At 44.1% G+C, this 22,189-nt stretch overlaps 1 protein-coding gene and 1 pseudogene across 1 annotated transcript in view; one reads left to right on the top strand and one right to left on the bottom strand.

The window, feature by feature from the left end:
- LOC147012848 (LIM and senescent cell antigen-like-containing domain protein 1) overlaps nt 1-6,995 on the bottom strand; it is a 98,358-nt gene extending 91,363 nt beyond the window's left edge. The window contains exon 1 of the mRNA XM_085854125.1: nt 6,891-6,995. Within this exon, the coding sequence (XP_085710251.1) occupies nt 6,891-6,901 (11 nt within the window). The 5' untranslated portion in view covers nt 6,902-6,995. The remainder of the gene's footprint in view (nt 1-6,890) is intronic.
- A 9,588-nt stretch (nt 6,996-16,583) lies between these two features.
- Nucleotides 16,584-16,724, top strand: LOC147012847 (signal recognition particle RNA; annotated as a pseudogene).
- Nucleotides 16,725-22,189: the final 5,465 nt, after the last annotated feature.

Below are 22,189 nucleotides of genomic sequence, written 5' to 3'. Positions count from 1 at the left end.
ATATTGTATGCTGTGCTAAGAACAAGCTAACACCGGACATATTGATGTGTGCTCCGAACTATCGAGCTCTTATGGCTGAACAAACCTTGAAAACTGGACTGCCTATCGATCTCTTGAAACATTCTTTTAGTAGATTCGTTCATGCTTCCAAGAGTGCAGTACACACTGGAAACCGCAGGTTGTGCATTAAAATCCAACTGAAGACAGTATTACGTATTTGGATTAAATTGTGTAAAGAGTGAGAGCAAGATGGCTAACTTGATGGAGAAGCAACTTCAGCAGCAGGAGGCTGGGAAGATGGTTGATCCACACTGGATCCTAAACCTTCTAACATTCCAAACAAATTAATAATTATTCTTTCATGGCCAAAATTATTCCCACCTTGTTGTGGGGCCAGCCAGGGAGAGTTTGGCCCAAGCCTCTAATGAACTGGCTGGCCCAGACTGATGTTTGACCGAGTCGTTCGGGCGTGATTTGTAATTGTTCACGGTGCCGGCGATAGCTCGCCTCCTCTTCACAAAGGACACCGTGGGATTGTTAACGTCCACCAGCAAACGGGACGCCCGGTTGAACGTCCATCAGGAGGGACAGCACACTCGTTGATGAATCACCCTGCCTCTGAAGCACCAGGACGGCACTTTACAGCTGAGCTGGGATTTGAACCCAGCCGAACCAGCTCAGAAGGAAGTGTGTCCGTGTATGTTTATAACAGGTGTATTTTTTTTTTGTTTGTTTTGGTTCGCAGGCACCAGCAGTGACCACTATTTTCGTCGTGTCTGTGTGTCTGCGACTCTCTCCAGAGCAGAGCTCCGTGACGTTTGATGCAATCTTGATGAAACTTAGACACAAGCTCGATATCATGGTCTAGTTGTGTCTTTTTTGTATGAGGGGCGTCCCACGCCCCTTGTGGGCGGAGCCACGCCCACTTGAACTTTTTTTCCCGATTTTTTTCTCGCAATTTCATTTCCCAGATGCTGTGCGTAATGTCCATAAGTACAACATATAAAAAAAACTATATTGGTCAATTTTGACGGAAGAGATAGGTTTTTACGGTAGGGCTTCTTCAAAAGCTTCTGCTTTGATCGAAATTTCATCATTTTTTTATTCAAGAGTGGAATCCAACTTTTGTGTTTATGTGTTTCTATAACTACCAATTTTGTGGCAATTAAAAGCTTCCACAAGCTAGATCTAACTTTCAATTAACTTCCACTTTGGTGGACATTCCTAATTTCAGACTTTTCAGGCTTTACTAAACACTGGAATCAACTTCAGTGTTTAGGTGTTTAACTAACTCACTTTTGTGGCTTCCACAAGCTGTATCCAACTTCCCATTCTACTTCCACTTTGCTGGAAATTCCTAATTTTTGTTCTGATTTCAGGCATCAACACTGGAGTCAACTTCAGCGTTTAAGTGATTTCATGAACTTTCACTTTTGTGGCTTCCGCAAGCTGGATCTAACTTTCCATTCTACTTCCACCTTCGCTGGAAATTCCTAATTTTTGTTCTGATTTCAGGCATCAACACTGCAGTCAACTTCAGCGTTTAAGGCCCAGTCACACCTTGACGTTTTAGCCAGCTTATGCCGATTTTTGGAAAATTTGTCTAAAATGCTGGTACACGTCGAATACGTTATGGGTAAGTTTTGATAACAATGAGAGCACGCTGAAAAACACTGCCATACGTCGTTGTACGCTGGCTTTAAACATTGTACTTTTCGGTTGTGCTCAAATTTTCCATGCTTGAAATTTTAAGACTTATGCCAGCGTATGACTCACACATTCCGCATAACACTGGCCATAAGTTGTAGGCACGTCACGCGATCATTGACACACGTCGACACACGTTACTTGTAAGTTACTCATAAGTCGAAACACGTCGAGGTAATGTTTAGCGTACCCGAAACTTATTTCTAACCTATGAGTAACGTGTTGTACTCACATGACGCGATCGGTGATACACATCGACACACGTTACTTGTAAGGTGCTCATAAGTCTAAACACATCAAGGTAATGGCTAGAGTCAGTGTTCCAGACTCCCTGGTTTTATTTTTTTATTCTTTTTTTTTTCTTCCTTCCTTCAGTATGATGGTGATTTTGACACTTCGATTTCTAGTGTGGTTATAATATAATATAATTAATAGGCTGCCGCTCAACAATTTAAATCATAACTGCAATGTACACTGAACACCGTAATACCGAAGAAAAAAAAAAATCGGGAGTCTGGAACACTGACGCTAACCATTACCTTGACGTGTTTCGACTTATGAGTACCTTTCAAGTAACGTGTGTCGATGTGTGTCAACGATCGCATATCGTGCGTACAACTTATTCCCATCGCATACGGAGCGTGTGTCATACGGCAAGTACGTCGTAAAATTTTCAACATGTTTAAAATTACAAGACGTACTCCATTTAATACGACGTATGATAGCGTACTTTAGAGTTCTATTCACGCATACCAAACTTACCCATACCGTATTCGACGTGCGCCAGCGTTTTGGACGCATTTTTCAGAGGTCGGCATACGCTGGCAAGATCGCCAAGGTGTGACTGCGATGTTGACACTTCCATTTCTGCGGCGGTTATGATTTGAATCGTTGTGCGGCAGCCTTTTCATAACCTACGCCACGTCATCGTCGGCGATGCGTGCAGCGCGCTATGCCTAAGTTAGACTATCGTTGGGCATTGGTTGTGAAGGCCGACAACAGGTTCAGCATTCGTTGGTATAAGTTATTGTTACGTTTGAGGGGGGGGGTATGCATTCAAAGGGTAATTAGGATGTTTAATTAGGTATGCCATGCTGTTCGAGTTTACCAGGATCTCGATGTAATAAGTAGTAATTCAGTGGTGATAAGTTGTCCAGTAAATGTTCATTTCTTCAAGGGGGAAATGATAAATGTCACGTAATTAGATAGGGACACGGGATAGGGTAAGTGTGTCTGCGTAAACCCCTTTTGGTATTCTCTGAAGACTGGCCGTGACGTCACAGGACAGAGCAGCGGATAGCTCCGCCCCGTGATCACGATTGGCAGAAGGCGACGGCAGTGGGCCAAGAAACGGCTCGATTGGAGGTGACGAGGGCAGAAGGATAAAAAGGTTCTGTTCGGGGTCGAAAAGGGAGAAGAAGAAGATTACAACCAGAACGCTCGTGTTTTTTTGGTGTGGAACCTGTGGCGGCAGAGAGCGTCCTGGTTGCTGTGCTCTCGATTGTGCTCTTGATCGTGTCTGGGAGCCTTGCCGAGCCTCGTGCCTCACCTCGGTTGGCTCTGGGGTTCTGCTGACTCGGAGTGCGGGGTCGGGCGGCGGGTGGACCTGCCTCCCTCTGTTGCTCGCGGCTTGGTGCGGGAGCTGATTCCCTGGCGGCTGTGGGCGGACTTGGGCCGAGCGACAGCACCGCGGTTTCTTCTGCCCCCCCCCCCCCCCGAGGAGAGCAAGGCCGGCTCGTCCGGCGCCGATCCAGGGACAGTTGCGTCCACACCACGGTCCAGCCTGACCACCAGAGATAGCTACGTTGTGTGTGTGTGTGTGTGTGTGTGTGTGTGTGTGTGTGTGTGTGTGTGTGTGTGTGTGTGTGTGTGTGTGTGTGTGTGTGTGTGTGTGTGTGTGTGTGTGTGTGTCTGCTTGGCGCCTTAGAAGGTTTGAGATCTCTTTATTCATTGGAATTGTCTGTGTTTTTCCCCACGCCCGATCCCACACCATCCCGTCGAATCGCCCCGGATCCCTCTTCTTGCCGAGTCTTGTTATTTCTGGTAATTATAAAAAAGGAATAAACATCATCAACTCAGTGAAAAGCGACTCGTGCCACCTTCCTCGTCCCGTTTGCGGTAGAGCGATTAGAACCGCCATGTTTGGGTTATAAACAAATAAATCGCCTCCATCGTTTCGGCTCATTCTACGTTGGCGGGACTGTTCAAGTCCCGTGGACGTCACATTATCTATAACACAACGAAACGTTCTGTGTCCGTTACTAATACGTTATGCATAAGACCAAGTCGTTATGAATACGTCCGAATCTTTTTTTTAAAAACATCAAAAGTTCAACGTTATCGAGCGTTTTACATACATTTTGATACGTTGCCATTGGTGGCTAAAACGTCAAAGTGTGACTGGGCCTTTAGGTGTTAAACGAACTTTCACTTTTGTGGCTTCCACAAGCTGTATCCAACTTTCCATTCTCCTTCCACTTCGCTGGAAATTCCTAATTTTTGTTCTGATTTCAGGCATCAACACTGGAGTCAACTTCAGCATTTAGGTGTTTAACAAATTTTCACTTTTGTGGCTTCCATAAGCTGGATCTAACTTTCCATTCTACCTCCACCTTCGCTGGAAATTCCTAATTTTTGTTCTGATTTCAGGCATCAACACTGGAGTCAACTTCAGCATTTTGGTGTTTAACAAACTTTCACTTTTGTGGCTTCCATAAGCTGGATCTAACTTTCCATTCTACTTCCACTTCGCTGGAAATTCCTAATTTTTGTTCTGATTTCAGGCATCAACACTGGAGTCAACTTCAGCGTTTAGGTGATTTCACGAACTTTCACTTTTGTGGCTTCCGCAAGCTGGATCTAACTTTCCATTCTACCTCCACCTTCACTGGAAATTCCTAATTTTTGTTCTGATTTCAGGCATCAACACTGGAGTCAACTTCAGCGTTTGGGTGTTTCACTAACTTTCACTTTTGTAGCTTCCACAAGCTGTATCCAACTTTCCATTTCACTTCCACTTCGGTAGAAATTGTGTTTTTTTTAGATCCTCGTGGAGGATCTCTAAGCCTTACTCACGTTGTTGTTCTTGTGGACTTTTTTGTTTCACAGCCTACAGTTTTCATCGAAAATTCCTGAAACTTGGCGTATATCTGTAAAAATACCCTTCGCAGACAGTAACCATTTCCGATTTTGAAAATTCCTCCCAGAAAAAAAGTGATGACGTCAAAATATCTCCGCTAATGGAAATCGTCCAAAAAATTATCTCCGAAACAAGGCAAGCTTTTTGAATTCTGTTTACGGGAAACGAACAGGGCATTAGCAGAGATTAATTACCACACATATGATACATTACTATGAAGCCATATCAATTTTTATGATGTCATTCCTATTTTTTGACATTTTTTGTTCCACAACCCAGAGTTTTCATCAGATCTTTGTGAAACTTGCCATGTATATACAGAAAGCCCACGCGCAGGCAGTAACCATCTCCAATTTTGGAAATTCTTCCGAGAAAAAAAGTTAACGTCATAATATCGCCACTAATAGAAATCGCCGATACCATTATCTCCGAAACTAGTTTGTTTTACAGCCTACAGTTTTCATCGAAACTTCCTGAAACTTGGCAAATATATGTAAAAATACCCTGCACAGACAGTAACCATCTCCGATTTTGAAAAATCCTCCGAGAAAAAAAAGTTATGACGTCAAAATATCTCTGCGAATGGAAATCGCCTAAAAAAATATCTCCGAAACTAGGCAAGCTTTTTGAATTCTGTTGTGGGAATCGAACAGGGCATTAGCAGAGATGAACTACCACACATATGAGACATCACTATGATGTCATATCAATTTTTATGACGTCATTCCTATTTTTTGACATTTTTTGTTTCACAGCCCAGAGTTTTCATCAGATCTTCGTGAAACTTGCCATGTATATGCAGAAAGCCCATGCGCAGGCAGGAACCATCTCCGATTTTGGAAATTCTTCCAAGTTGTTTCACAACCCAGAGTTTTCATCGGAACTTCGTGAAACTTGGCATGTATATGCAGAAAGCCCACGCGCAGACAGAAACCATCTCCGATTTTGAAAATTCCTCCGAGAAAAAAAGTTATGACGTCAAAATATCTCCACGAATGGAAATCGCCTAAAAAATTATCTCCGAAACTAGGCAAGCTTTTTGAATTCTGTTGCGGGAATCGAACAGGGCATTAGCAGAGATGAATTACCACACATATGAGACATCACTATGACGTCATATCAATTTTTATGACGTCATTCCCGTTTTTTGACATTTTTTGTTTCACAACCCAGAGTTTTCATCAGATCTTTGTGAAACTTGCCATGTATATGCAGAAAGCCCAGTGCAGGCAGTAACCATCTCCGATTTTGGAACTTCTTCCTCGAAAAAAAGTTGACGTCATAATATCGCCACTAATGGAAATCGCCTAGACCATTATCTCCGAAACTGGGCAAGCTGTTTGAATTTTGTTTGCGGGAATCAAGCCGGGCATTAGCACAGATAATTAATTTATCGCAAACCTGATACATCACAATGTCATATTCGTGTTTATGACGTCATCATTAAGAGGACGAGGATCTTAGCTCATTTGAGTTTGTTTTTGTTTGTTTTAACTCATTTACTGATAGAAAATGTAAAAGGAAAAACAATAACGGTGGGATTTAAACATTTCGGTATTCTAGATCTGGGAAACACTAATCATAGTTATTCGAGTTAATATTATCTGCTGTTCTGGTAAAATAACTCGAATGGGTGAGGAATACACGGCAAGGAAACTCGGATCAAAATCCTCGTGACAGTCGGTGGACAGTCCGTCCATCTGTGCCACCAGATAACGGACAAACACGCCCAGGCCTGGGGCGGACGGCACGTCCCGTTATTCCTCCCACGGAACGCGAGTTCACACAAAATCCCGACAAGGCCGAGTGCGATGTTTGAGGGAGCGGCGGTCTCCAGAGGGAAGCAAGGAGATCGAGCGAACGAGGGAGACAAAAGGAAACGCCCGGGAGATGCCACGGGGGATTCGAACGGTGAACCCTCCAAAGCTCAACGGTGCACCGAGTCAGGAGTCGAACCGCGACCTCGGTCACCAACCATCATGTACACAGAGCGAGTGAAAAAGGTTACTTTTTAACCAACTGATTACATTCATGACGAACTTACCTCCCAGTCATCACAACGGTTTCCACAAAAAGAGTTTTATTTTCTCAATAAGTCGTCCGTCGGGATCCCCCCCTTGAAGGCCCCTACAGTGAAAAATCACCACAGAGAGGCAACGGAGTTTTTTTTTTTATAAAAATAACTTTATTTACAATGCACTTAATTCAACGCAACAAGATAATCACGATGTTTAATATAAATGTACGATAGTTCTGGAGACGATTCAAGTTTCTGTCCACTCAAATATCAACGACTGCTTGTTAATAATTTGGGCGGTGAGAGATCTTGGTCTCGTTTTCACTAAAATTTCTCATTTTATTATATATTTAATTATTTCCTCAATAAGTTGTCTGTTCGGATCGATCTGACTTAACACGGGTTTCGGATTCGCGATGGGAAGGAATTTAAATGCAAAAGTTGATCCGGGTGTACAGTTTATCGCTTGGCGCTTGCCAAGCAAGCCGTTCCTTATCAACCATTTCAATGGACTGCTTGTCTGGGTGCTTAAGCCGCTTGGCAAGCGCTCGACAAGCTTGTTGAGAATGGAATGCACCCCCAGATGCTCTGTTGGATATGGTGCAACATTATACAGAGCACATTTGTCGGTCCGATCGCAGGTTTGCTTCGTCCGGACTCCGATATCGATCGACATCAAATTCATACATGAGAGGAACGATGTGTTTATTAATTATTATTTTATTCGTTTGCTTTAGCCATGGCAAAGTAGTTCGCGTGTGTATAACATTGAATGCCTCCCCCTCCCTCCTTATCAAGCTGTTTATTAATTTTGTTATTACGCTTCATACGGTAAATAAGAGGAGAGTTCAAAGACCGTTTGTAGGTTTTGGCTGATCAATCCATTCTCGGATCGAGGAATCGATCGGGTGTGTGCTTTTTCGGGTTTGGTTGGCGCTCACCAAGTGGTTTAAGTACTTAAGCAGCTTGGTGTTGGCTCACTGGTGAGGGTGAGCCTGGTGTTGGCTCGGTGGTTAGGGTGAGCCTGGTGTTGGCTCGGTGGTTAGGGTGAGCCTGGTGTTGGCTCGGTGGTTAGGGTGAGCCTGGTGTTGGCTCGGTGGTTAGGGTGAGCCTGGTGTGGCTCGGTGGTTAGGGTGAGCCTGGTGTTGGCTCGGTGGTTAGGGTGAGCCTGGTGTTGGCTCGGTGGTTAGGGTGAGCCTGGTGTTGGCTCGGTGGTTAGGGTGAGCCTGGTGTGGCTCGGTGGTTATGGTGAGCCTGCTGTTGGCTCGGTGGTTAGGGTGAGCCTGGTGTTGGCTCGGTGGTTAGGGTGAGCCTGGTGTTGGCTCGGTGGTTAGGGTGAGCCTGGTGTTGGCTCGGTGGTTAGGGTGAGCCTGCTGTTGGCTCGGTGGTTAGGGTGAGCCTGCTGTTGGCTCGGTGGTTAGGGTGAGCCTGGTGTTGGCTCGGTGGTTAGGGTGAGCCTGGTGTTGGCTCGGTGGTTAGGGTGAGCCTGGTATTGGCTCGGTGGTTAGGGTGAGCCTGTTGTTGGCTCGGTGGTTAGGGTGAGCGTGGTGTTGGCTCGGTGGTTAGGGTGAGCGTGGTGTTGGCTCGGTGGTTAGGGTGAGCGTGGTGTTGGCTCGGTGGTTAGGGTGAGCGTGGTGTTGGCTCGGTGGTTAGGGTGAGCGTGGTGTTGGCTCGGTGGTTAGGGTGAGCGTGGTGTTGGCTCGGTGGTTAGGGTGAGCCTGGTGTTGGCTCGGTGGTTAGGGTGAGCCTGGTGTTGGCTCGGTGGTTAGGGTGAGCCTGGTGTTGGCTCGGTGGTTAAGGTGAGCCTGGTGTTGGCTCGGTGGTTAGGGTGAGCCTGGTGTTGGCTCGGTGGTTAGGGTGTGCCTGGTGTTGGCTCGGTGGTTAGGGTGTGCCTGGTGTTGGCTCGGTGGTTAGGGTGTGCCTGGTGTTGGCTCGGTGGTTAGGGTGAGCCTGGTGTTGGCTCGGTGGTTAGGGTGAGCCTGGTGTTGGCTCTGTGGTTAGGGTGTGCCTGGTGTTGGCTCGGTGGTTAGGGTGTGCCTGGTGTTGGCTCGGTGGTTAGGGTGAGCCTGGTGTTGGCTCGGTGGTTAGGGTGAGCCTGGTGTTGGCTCGGTGGTTAGGGTGAGCCTGGTGTTGGCTCTGTGGTTAGGGTGAGCCTGGTGTTGGCTCGGTGGTTCGGGTGAGCCTGGTGTTGGCTCGGTGGTTAGGTTGAGCCTGGTGTTGGCTCGGTGGTTAGGTTGAGCCTGGTGTTGGCTCGGTGGTTAGGGTGAGCCTGGTGTTGGCTCGGTTAGGGTGAGCCTGGTGTTGGCTCGGTGGTTAGGGTGAGCCTGGTGTTGGCTCGGTGGTTAGGGTGAGCCTGGTGTTGGCTCGGTGGTTAGGGTGGAAACTTGGGATCCCAGCGTCCTGATTTCAAGCCCCGTCGGCCGCTGAATTAATACACCAGGGGTTTGACTCAATCTGTCATCCTTCCGAGGTCGGCGAAATGAGTACCAGTTCCAGTGTGTGTACTGGTAGAGGGGCACTGCATCAGCGACACAGTCGCGCTTTAAGAAATGATAGCTACTCTGGCAGCTTAGCCGGTATAAAGTACAGAGGTGGAACACAGATAAGAGAGGGATATGTTTGAAGGATTAAAAGTGAAACAATGAAGTGTATTATCTTGTGAACCTTCAATATAATATATTTCTCATCCAAAGTACAAATCTTGGGAATGTTTGTCCATATATACTCGCTGGACAATCTTCATAGGTCTTGAATCCAATTTGTTGACATTCTCTTTAATAGATCACCAAATGTACACAACAAACTGAAACTAGAAAAAGAGCAATCAGAGATTGCACACCCTCGCCAGAACTTGTTTTCTGTGGTGCTTGGGTAGTTTTCTATGGTGTATTTTGTGTGGCGTTTGACTACTGGTGTGTTACGTAATTAATAAGACGTAACTAGAACTGCAACTTTATTACTACTGGCAGTGATGACCGGGTACCAAGACGTCCCGCTTTGATCGGACACCTGACCCATGACCTTTTTATTATTATTATTAATCAATTGAGTTCAGAATGGGATTAAAATAAATTCACTTCAAATCAAATGGAAGACCAAATAGGTACAGTCCTGCATTGGAGTAATCAGAAGGAACCAAAACAAACAAAAAACAAAGATAAAGTCATCAGGAGAAACCTGGATAAGATTCACATTTCAGCTGCTGCTCCTCAACCCTCAAACCCAACCAGGCACAGCCAAGTGAGACTTATTCAAAAAATAACAAGTGGTGCCAGGCACAACAAATCCCGCCCATTTAAGGGATAAAGTTATTTTGGGGATCAAATTAAAATTTGATATACAGTATCCTTAACCTGAATGTTGATTATAGGAATAGAATAAGGAATATTTTAGTCTTAGTTTGAAGTCAATTAAACCATTTTTGACGAAGTTATGAGCGAAAAAGATTTTGACCTTTTCCTGACCTGGCCTTGACCTTTGACCTAATTGGACCCAAAAGTTAATGCGGTCGTCCGAGGTTCATTACCCACCTGTGGATACAATTTGACAGTGTTTGGGCCAGCCGTTTTCCCGTAAAGTTGTATTTTCGTAACCATGTTTTAGTTTTAATGGAAAATTTGTAATTTTGACCGATGGCCATGACCCTCAAAGCTTCGGACCCAACCGATCTTCACAAATATGCATTTTTCACTACAGGAATGGGTAGGATTATAAGTGACAAATAGAATAAGGTTCACTATTAGCTTAGTTTGAAGTAAATCTGATCATTTTTTTCAAAGTTATGAGCGAAAAACGATTTTGATCTTTTCGTGACCTAAACCTTGATCCAATTGGACCTAAAAGTTAATGGGGTCGTCCAAGGTCCATTGCCCACCTGTGGATTAAATTTGATAGTGTTTGCTAAAGCCGTTTTGCCGTAAAATTGCTAACAGACAGACAGACAAACAAACAGACAAGCCGGTAGGCGACGAGGGATCCGCTAGGATCGAAGCGCTGGATACGATGCTTTTCATTCTGACCGATCCACCGACGAAGATTCATTGCCAAGACGTATTGGTTCACATAATTGTTTCTCTGCCTTGCAAGATTTTTCCTATTGCGTATTTTGCCAACTGGCACTCCTCACAGGACTACCATTTGAAAAATAAAACTTAAATCAAAAATCGGCTCGAGTAAAATTTTCTAAATATCTCGAAGTGTTTAATTCCGAAGTCTCGTTTCTCTACATTCAAAACTGTACGACAAGTATTGAAAATAGTGAACGTAGGTCGAGAAAAAGTATTTTTTCGAATTCTGCGTATTTCAGCCCCGACACCCTTGGTGATCGAATCTGGGGAAATGCTGCGGTTCAATTTTGTAGTAGTTATTAAACTCTATTCATACACCGAATTTGAACGTTCCGCCGTCGACGGTTTCCGAGGTCAAGGTCACTTAACATATTCCCTGGTTCACCACCTTTCCGCATTCGGAGGGCTGCCATTCAGAAACTATGAGAGATAGAGGAACGTTATTCAGTCGTGATAACTAGATGGGGATGCAAGGAATAGGCAGGAGTTGGTCCGGTCGCTCTACCTATCATAGAAGCCGCGCTACGTCAGTTACCGTTTGGGTTTTTAAAACGCGGTTTTTCGACCGCTGTATAGCAATGGGTGGTTGCTTAGCAACGAAACTCAAATGTGCACAGTCCCAGCTCATATGGCACCTGTTCGCCAAGTTTCATCGAAATCGGTTTGCTGGTTTGTGCTGTGGAGCCTCGCGTTGCAGAAACACACACACACACACACACACACACACACACACACACACACACACACACACACACACACACACACACACACACACACACATACACACACACGGACAACCCAAAAATAACGGATATCTAGCGAATCCCAACAAACAAACCGGACGATTATAATATCCCGCTCCCTCCTGGATAAAATTCAAAAAATATTATTCAAAAATTCATTCAAAAAATAAAAATAAATAAAAGTAATTAAAATATATATATATATATATATATATATATATATATATATATATATATATATATATTTTTTTTCAAAAAAAATATTATTATTCAAAAATAAAAATTAAATTAAAAATTCAAAAAGGAAAAAACACAACACAGATCAAAAAATTAAATAACTGTCGGCCAAACCATGCATCCAATCAAGTCGAAATTTAATTACATGCATTCCCCATCACTACTTGATCATAAATGTGAAGTTTCACACCAATTGATTAAGTGGTTCAGGAGAAAACATTCTTTAATATTTTTCTTCAACCCAATATGGCTGCCAAACCATGTGACCTGTCAATTATTCCTTAACCAACTTGTACACCCAAGGCTTGGGGAACATTTGTGTGAAGTTTCCCCTCAATCTCTCAAGCCGTTCTGATGAAGAAGATTTTTTTATAGGTTTTTGGGTCAATCCAATATGGCTGCCAAATCATGTGACCTATGATGTCATATGTTAGAATATTTTGCTCCTCATGGATAGGCGGTCATATATGTGTAAAGTTTCGCCTCGATCTGTTCAGCCACTTCAGAGAAGAAGATTTTTGAAGGTTTTTCTTTTTTAAAAAAAATATGGTTGCCGAATCACAAAGCTAATGACGTCATCAAAAAATTTTCTGTGGAACATTTTATCTCGAGATGACCCTCAAAAATTTTCATACTGATCTGATGTAGCATTCTACATATGCAATGATAACATCATAACGAAGGCACCTATGACGTCATAAAAAATCACTTATTTCCCATGCAAAGTATTTTCCATGTGCCAAGTTTCAGTTTTTTCTTTGGTGCGGTTTCAGATACAGATGTCCAAAGTTTTTTGATTTTTCCAACATTGCTGCCTATGATGTAGGCTATGATCCAACCACGTAGCCTATGATGTCATAATTATCATTAAAACATTATACACGAGTCGTCGCTCCTATGGTGAAAATTACGTTTCAATCCGACAAGCAGTTGCAGATAAAAACACTAAAGTTCTGTGCGGACAAACAAACAAATTAAATTGCTCGTTGAGCAAGGAATTGCCGGAATAACTTTGTCATACATATCTCCATGATCTCTGAAAAAACAAAAACCTGGAGTTTGATCTTTCAAGATCTCCAGATTTGCCTTGACCTTGTGACTTCAAATAGTGACAAGCTTTGCATGCGCGAGATCAAACCTCCCTGGAATGAAACCAATAACAACGAATTTACAACACTTGAACTTTGTTGCTATGGTAACCGGAAGCGGCTGAACCAAATTTCATCATTTTTGGCATATAATAGGACACTCGTACCAAGATACCACATGCCAAATTGGAAGACAATCGGACTTGAAATGGCGTTTTTATCACAATTTGAAATTTTTGACCCAACCCCCCTGACATTCGACCCCCAACCGCTAAGAAGGGTGTTGGTGTGACACCCCAATGAGACATATGGTTGGATGCAGTATTGGAAGATACACATTTTGGATTTGGTTTGAAGTCGATACGACCATTTTAGCGGACGTTATTGCGAAAATAAGAATTTCGGTTTTTCGGTGACCTTGACCTTGACCTTGACCTTTGACCTAGATTCACCAAAAACGACAAGTGTCTAAGTTGGACCATGGCCGACGTTTGTACCCAGTTTGGTCATGATCGCTGAAACGGTGTGGCTGCTACAGGGTAAACAAACACACAAACAAACAGACAGACAGACACACAGAATGACACACACAACCGACCAACATAATTACCGAAATCCGAAGGATTCCGGCAATTAACAAATGGACCCAAATGCAATACCCTCTCCTTCGGTGAGTGTAATCAAGAATTAAGAATTCTTTGAATCAAGGGTTGATAGAAAAGAACCAAAATGCTATTTAATATCGACATAATATCGACATATCGAAACTCTTTTAATCTTTGGTTTCCTTCACCATCCAACACTTGGGAATTCTTGCTCCGTTTCTATTCGTTAGCGATCATTGTGTGACTATGTCCCAATACTTGTTTTCAGAAACTTGTTCTATACTATGATCATGAATAATCATAGGATCATACACCACTTGTTAATAAAGCCTGGTGTTGGCGAAGCGGTTAGGGTGGTGGAGGTTAGGGTGGTGGAGGTTAGGGTGGTGGAGGTTAGGGTGGTGGCTAGGGTCCTGAGTTTGAGTCCCGTTGGCTGCCGAATTAACACTAGGTGGGGTTGACTTAGCCTGTCATCCTTCTGAGGTCGGCAAAATGAGTACGTGTACTGGTAATAGAGGGACTGCATCAGTGGCATAGCCATGCTCCTAACCAATGATGCAACCAGCAGCCAAAAAGGTTGTACACGATGGGAACCTGTTTAATAAGTGTTTAAAAAAAAAAATTTAATCATTTATTTTGGCTTGTTTGCATGAAGAACTAAATAATGACGTCATACCAGTGTACAAACTTCTGAACTTCATTCACATATTCATGCTTACATTCATTCGGCACCCACTAATTACTGTCTGTGTCTCATCTGCATATTTGATAACACTACAATTAGGCATTGCACTGCAACAGTCACATGTACACAATGAAAACTGGAACGGCACTTGGTGGAGCACATACCTCCATCAGGCTGAACTGCGAAGAACAGAGAGCTATATATAGCGATACCCCCCCCCCCCCCCCGCGTGAACGTGAAAATGTTAACGTTTTTGGTGCAAGTTATTTTTTCCTTTCTAATGTTTTTATCCACCACACTATTTTTTTATACGCCCGATATATATATATATATATATATATATATATATATATATATATATATATATATATATATATATATATATATATATATATATATATATATATATATATATATACATATATATATATATATATATATATATATATATATATATATATATATATATATATAGAGAGAGAGCCTGGTGTTGGCGCAGTGGTTAGGGCAGTGGCTTGGGATCCAAAAGGTCCTGAGTTCAAGCCCCATTGGGCCACTGAATTAATACACCAGGGGGTTGACTCAGCCTGTCATCCTTCCGAGGTCGGCGAAATGAGTACCAGTATACTGGGCCGGTGTATACCCCGGCTAAAATAGGTGTACCATATCCCTGTGTCGTAAGAGGCGACCAGGGTTGCGTCAGGAAGAGCATCCGGCGTAAAACATTTGCCAAATCACTATGCGGATCATATGGATGATCCGCTGTGGCGACCCCTAACGGGAGCAGCCGAAAGAAGATATATATATATATATATATATATATATATATATATATATATATATATATATATATATATATATATATATATATATACACACACACGGGGCGTATTATGTGATACCGGTCGTCCGTCTGTCCGTCCGTTCCTGTCCGCACTCTAACTCCCAAAGTTTTCAACTTTCACCTTTCATATTTGGTACATAGGTACAGACTGTGGAGACGGTGTGTCGCGACATACGTTCGTCATCTAAAGTGGTTACCATGGCAACCAGGATGCTGTTTTCCATGTAGTAGCACAATTCTGTATATACCTTCTTGTTCGGGCGTATATTGTGCTCACTTGCGCTCTTGTTACTGATTGCAATATACAAATAAATCTTCTTCTTCTTCCTCTTTCAGCTAGCTCCCGTTAGGGGTCGCCAGAGCGGATCAACCGTCTCCATTTCGCTCTATCCTCCACATCTTCCATTGACACTCCAACCACCCGCATGTCCGCCCTCACCGCATCCATGAACCTCTTCTTTGGCCTTCCTCTTCTCCTCCTGCCTGGCGGCTCCATCCTCAGCATCCTTCTCCCGATATACTTCGTTTCCCTCCTGTGCACATGCCCAAACCATCTCAATCTCGCCTCTCTCACTTTGTCTCCAAACCGTCCTACCTGCGCTGTCCCTCTAATATACTCATTTCTTATCCTATCCATCCTCGTCACTCCCAACGAGAATCGCAGCATCTTTAACTCTGCCACCTCCAGCTCCCCTTCCTGTCTTTTTGTTAGTGCCACCGCCTCCAAACCATACAACATAGCTGGTCTCACTACCGTCTTGTATACTTTCCCCTTCACTCTTGCAGCTACCCTTCTGTCACAAATCACTCCTGCAACTCTTCTCCACCCACTCCATCCTGCCTGCACTCTCTTTTTCACTTCTCTCCCACACTCTCCGTTACTTTGGACAGTTGATCCCAAGTATTTAAACCAATCCACCTTCCCCACCTCAACTCCTTGCAACCGCACCATACCACCACCCTCCTCATTTACGCACATGTACTCAATCTTACTCCGTCTGACTATCATTCCCCTTCTCTCCAGTGCGTACCTCCACCTCTCGAGGCTCGCTTCAGCCTGCTCCCTACTCTCCCTACAGATCATGATGTCATCCGCGAACATCATAGTCCATGGAGACTCCAGTCTGATTTCGTCCGTCAACCTGTCCATCACGATTGCAAACAGGAAAGGGTTCAGAGTCGATCCTTGGTGCAATCCCACTTTTACCTTAAACCGGTCCGTCATTCCTACCGCACACCTCACCGCTGTCACACTGTCTTCATACATATCCTGCACCATCCTCACATACTTCTCCACCACTCCCGACTTCCTCATACAATGCTACAACTCCTCTCTTGGCACCCTATCATAAGCTTTCTCTAAATCCACAAACACACAATGTAACTCCTTCTGGCCTTCCCTATATAAATATACAATATACAAATACATATGTTGCTTTAAAAAAAAAAAAACCGGGCGCAGTGGCGTGCGCCTGTAATCCGGCTACTCGGAGGCTTGGGTTGGAGGATCGCTTGAGGATGGGAGCTCTGCACTGGGCCACACTATGAGAGGGTATAGGGCAGCCCGGAATCATGGCGAAACCCAATCCTTATCCCTGTGTCGTAAGAGGCGACCAGGGTTGCGTCAGGAAGGGCATCCGGCGTAAAACCTATGCCAAATCAGTATGCGGATCATCACGGATGAACCGCTGTGGCGACCCCTAACGGGAGCAGCCGAAAGACGAACAACATATGTTGCTTTAAAATTATTTGGGTCAGATTTCACTGCAATGTTTTATAAAAAATATTAATTATTAGACGAGTCTTTTAAAAACGATAAATGTATAAACAGGCGAGCATTGGGTGGCTTTGACACCAACTCTGGTTTATCAACTGATAGGCTCGATCTGGATCCAGACCTGAACCAAAATGGAATCGGCTTGTTCTTGTCACCTACCCAATTCTTCCACCGAGTTTTGTCAGAACTTGTCTGTAACTTGTTGAGATATCATGCTGTATCTGGTTTTTGGCCCCATCTCTCAATGGTGAAGAATATGTTGTGTACTTTTCATCTGTGCCAACTTGTTGTTACTTTTCCATCATGAACTTTGTTCCATTTACTTGTCCAACCAATGGCAGTAGTGTATGCGTGGTTTTGATCTGGTTTCAAATCGATCCTTTTGCTTGACACTACTATCAGGCTCTGGAACTTCCCCTTCGAGGGATGAGCAGTGAGGAAGGCATTGATGTGAGTGTGAGGAAGCTTTCCTGCCAGGCTGCTCGCTAATTACACCGTTGTGGAAATGACTCGTGGACTCGAGTTTCAGTGGAGTTAAACCGCATCCACAGCCCTATCTTCTGTGATGCATTTCCTCTCTTCACTCACGGAGTTTCATACCATGTGTCTGTTCATGGCCCTTTCCTCAGCAGTGCTTTGATCTCTTCACCACGCAAAGCTTGGTACCAGGTGTCTTGGTCAGTTTCCCAGAGGACACAAATGACTCCAAAGACCCAGGGGATCCAAAAGACCTTGAGGACCCAAAATACCTCGAGAACCCAAAATATCTAGAGGACCCAAAAGACCCAACGGGACTATCTGGGACCCAACAAAATTCTACATAATGTAGAATGTGACTTGAGGTCCCGTTGCTGAAAACAAAGAATTATGTAGACTGTAGACAGCACACATGGACGTGATACAAATGAGTACAAATGACTCCATGGGGCATGTGTGTACCTGCATGCTTGGTTACGTGTGTGCGGTGAGCGGGTTTTGCGAGCGCACGGTCCGAATTCAAACTCACATCCGAGCCTGTGGTGTGTGGTGTTGTGGAGGAGGTTATGCAGCCGGCTCACGAACCATGTGCTTCTGCACTTGGGGAGCAGATGTGCTGCATTGCTGAAGCCACATGGGAAGCGGATATGCTGCGGCATCAAAGCCACATGGGACGTGTCACTGTACAGTGCGGGTGTGGGGAAATCCGTGCATGTGAGCAAGTGAAAGGATGAGTATATCGCTGGTGTTCATTCACAGTTAGTATGGACCTTTTTGAGGAGGTTGGACAAATGCATATGGTTGGGGAGGGTGTAGGGTGTGGTGGAGCATGCATGCAGACAGGCCTTTGCCAGGTAGATAGCATGGGTTTTTAATTTTAAAATGCTTCCACCTGGACTTGTGCATATACACCATTGTGGTTAAAAAGATGACGTTGTTTGGGTTCGTTTTATTGCCCTGGTAACGCCCTGGTATGCTGCCTTCCATCCCCTTATGCTGCCTTCCCCTTCCCTCATGCTGCCTTCACCCCCACCCCCTTACGTTGCCTCCACCTCCCTCACACTGCCTAATATAATATGCATAATCACGCACAACACAATCTCGCATAATCATATATACAATCGTGTGCGTGTGCGTGTGCGTGTGCGTGTGTGTGTGTTCTTTCGTCTGCCGCCAGACACAGACCCCAAAACTGAAAGGGAGAATTCCCTGGTCTCAAAGCACCCATCTCCACCCCAGCAAGGAACCACGATTCGTGAACCAAGCCGTCTCCTCATTTGTCCGTTTCCCCCTTCATTCCTCTGTCGACAAGGATGTTGCTTGTGCGACCTCCCATGTGACCTTTGGGGGTTCGCATGTTCCAATCTGCCCCCCCCCCCCGCTCACACGGACATGGTGCCACTTCCACTAGTCTCAATGTCCACACGCTGTACCACAGAAAAGACTGCAGGGGGTGAGGCAATGACCCGATAGGTAATGTGCTCATTCACAGTACATAAATGCCGGTTGGTTTCTGGACTATGTATGTTTGCATGTACAATGCCCTGAAAAGATATTCACTCCCAACCAGTAATGTCACATTTAGATGAATTTCAAATTAGTAGTGCGTGCCCGTATGTGCAAACCAAAAAAAAATCTTTCAAACCGTGAGCCACAAACAACAACCACACAGGCCGTTCCTTCGCTCTCACGTGCCCGTACAAGCATGGCCGTACATACAAAAAAAAAATCTTTCAAACCGCGTGCCAGAAACAACAACCACACAGGCGGTTCCTTCGCTCTCGTAAACGACGACTGGATTGGGGCATTGTGTTTATCTATAAATGCGCATAAGAAATCGAGAAATTATTAGAATACAGTGAGTCATCACTACCCGGAAGTGGTGCGTGCCCGTACAGAATGTTCACATGCATTCCACAAATTATCGCTTGCATTGAAGTAACAACTGCTGTGATACTTACACACACATAGTTAATTAAAATCAAGTTTACCCTCCTGTCTTTGCTAGCCATGACATTCGCTGCCATTGACCATTGCCACTCCTATGCCACGGTGAGGCGACAGGGTAGGATTTGTAGACCTGAAAGTACAGTGTCATTAGGTATTCCATGTTCGAATTGTTTTAGGTTGAAAATAGTTTAAAAAAAATAGTTTGCAAAGCATACCACCAAAATGAGACGTATTTCGTTGCCAAGCATGTTGAGTAGAGCTGAATTCCTTAACACTTCCAAAGGCCACACGACACCGTTTTGACAATTGGAAACAAAAAAAAAAGTTGTGCACTTTTTTTTATAAATTATTTTCGGAACAATTTTTCTTCAATAAACAAATAATAATAAAAATTGTCTCCATGTACACACCTTTATCTCGTTAGCACCTCTTCATAAACAACATTGCTGAGGAAACGGCGCTTCTTCTTTGTTTCCTCGTCCAGGGCAAGAATGCGGAGGCTGCTGGATCTGCCAACGTTTTGATAAATTATTCATTTTAATGGCCAATTATTCAATTAGCGCCAACGTATTATGCCTTTTCGCAAGGAAAAACGAGAAGAGAAGAGAAAAAACCCATAATGGCGAACGCGGCTGAGGTTCTCTTCCCCATCGGCCACGCCTACGCAGCAACGTGTCCTGTCATTGGTTGGTAAATAAATGGCCACAGCAACATGTCCTGTCATTGGTTGGTAAATAAATGGCCATAAATTGGGAAGCACTTGTCCGATTAATATCAAACCTTGAAAAGGCACATACTCAGGTCCCCAGCAATGTAGTTGGCAACTTTCAATTAGATCGGACCAGTGGTTGTCGAGAAACAGCGGTCACAGACACACACACACACACACACACACACACACACACACACACACACACACACACACACACACACACACACACACACACACACACAGATTTCTGGAATTATAGATAGATGTCGAAACAATTTTTCCAAAAGAATTTTTTTCTTCATTGGGTTGGGTGTGTGACACATGATTTGATTGGATTTTGGTGAAGGTCCGGGTTTGGATCTGGATCCAGATTAGGATCTGGATTAGGATTAGGATCTGGATCGATGGTGATCGAAGAATCACTGAAGAAATTGCCATATATGGCAATTTCTTCCGTGATTCTCCGATCACCATCGATAGATTGGGCCAAAAATGATAAAGAGCACAGTTTCTCAAAAGGTTTTGGACAGATTCGGATAAAACTTGGTGGACAGGTTGGGTGTATCACAATTCACAAGGACGAATTGATTCGATTTTGGTGAAGATCCGGATCCGGACACAATAATTTTTGTATTCGTAAGTGATTCTTCACCATTGAGAGATAGGGCCAAAAATGATAAATAGCATGGTATTTCAAAAAGTTGTGGATGAATTATGACAAAACTATGTGGATGAATTGGTTAGGTGATGAGAACAAGCTGATTAGATTTTGGTTTAGATCCAGATCCAGCCTATCAGTTGGATATACTATGTAAACTGGTCATCCCGGTGAAGGTATGTGCATTACCGAGTGCCATTGTAGTTTAATGTGGTATGGGTGTGGGGCAGGCATGATTGGCTGAATAGCCTCCTCCTTTGTCTAATTTCCTTGCTGTTATTCCTTCTTGTTGTTGTAATGTGAAAGGAATGCCAGGAGAGGAAGCATGAAAATTATTTGAGATCACAATGAAGAAGTGAAAAGAAGAATGAATCCCGAAGAGAAATGTGCACATGACTACAACCCCACAGTAGATGAAAAGATAAGCTATGGAGGCTGTTAGACAGAAACACACAACAACCCCACAGCAGATGAACAGATAAGCTATGGAGGCTGTTTGACAGAAACACACAACAACCCCACAGCAGATGAACAGATAAGCTATGGAGGCTGTTAGACAGAAACACACAACAACCCCACAGCAGATGAACAGATAAGCTATGGAGGCTGTTTGACAGAAACACACAACAACCCCACAGCAGATGAACAGATAAGCTATGGAGGCTGTTAGACAAACACACAACAACACCACAGTAGATGAACAGATAAGCTATGGAGGCTGTTAGACAGAAACACTCAACAACACCACAGTAGATGAACAGATAAGCTATGGAGGTTGTTAGACAGAAACACACAACAACCCCACAGCAGATGAACAGATAAGCTATGGAGGCTGTTAGACAGAAACACACAACAACACCACAATAGATGAACAGATAAGCTATGGAGGCTGTAAGACAGAAACACACAACAACACCACAGTAGATGAACAGATAAGCTATGGAGGCTGTTAGACAGAAACACACAACCACCCCACAGCAGATGAACAGATAAGCTATGGAGGCTGTTAGACAGTTTCACAGGCAGGATGATCCATCAATGTGTGTGCTGTCCCTTGGATGCACATTAAATGGGTGTCCCGTCTGCCAGCATTCCTTGGTGGATAATAATTTTTGTATTTGTAAGTGATTCTTCACCATTATGCCTGGTGTTCGCTTAATGGTGAGGGTGGTGAGCTTTGAATCCGAGGGTCCTGAGTTCAAATCCCGCTCAGCTGTTGAATTAATACTAGGTGGGGTTAACTCGGCCTGTCGTACTTCCGAGGTCAGCAAAATGAGTGCCAGAATGCTGGTATACTGTGTCGGAGTGGTGACCCATCCAGGATTGTGCCCAATAGCCAAGGAGACTGCCTCAGCAGCACCAACGCTCTGCACAAAGTATGGTCCCAATCTCCTCCTCCTCCTTCATCATTGAGAGATGTCACATACCCAACACGATAAACACCTTTTCCAGATTAAACTCCAACCTGGCCTCCAGATCCCAT

The sequence above is a fragment of the Eptatretus burgeri genome, chromosome 14 (assembly GCF_056783735.1).
Source record: "Eptatretus burgeri isolate ZD-2024b chromosome 14, Ebu_testis_v1, whole genome shotgun sequence".
Classification (NCBI taxonomy): Eukaryota; Metazoa; Chordata; class Myxini; order Myxiniformes; family Myxinidae; genus Eptatretus; species Eptatretus burgeri.
The sequence above is the reverse complement of the archived record's forward strand: the minus strand, read 5'-3'. Positions and strand labels throughout refer to the sequence as shown.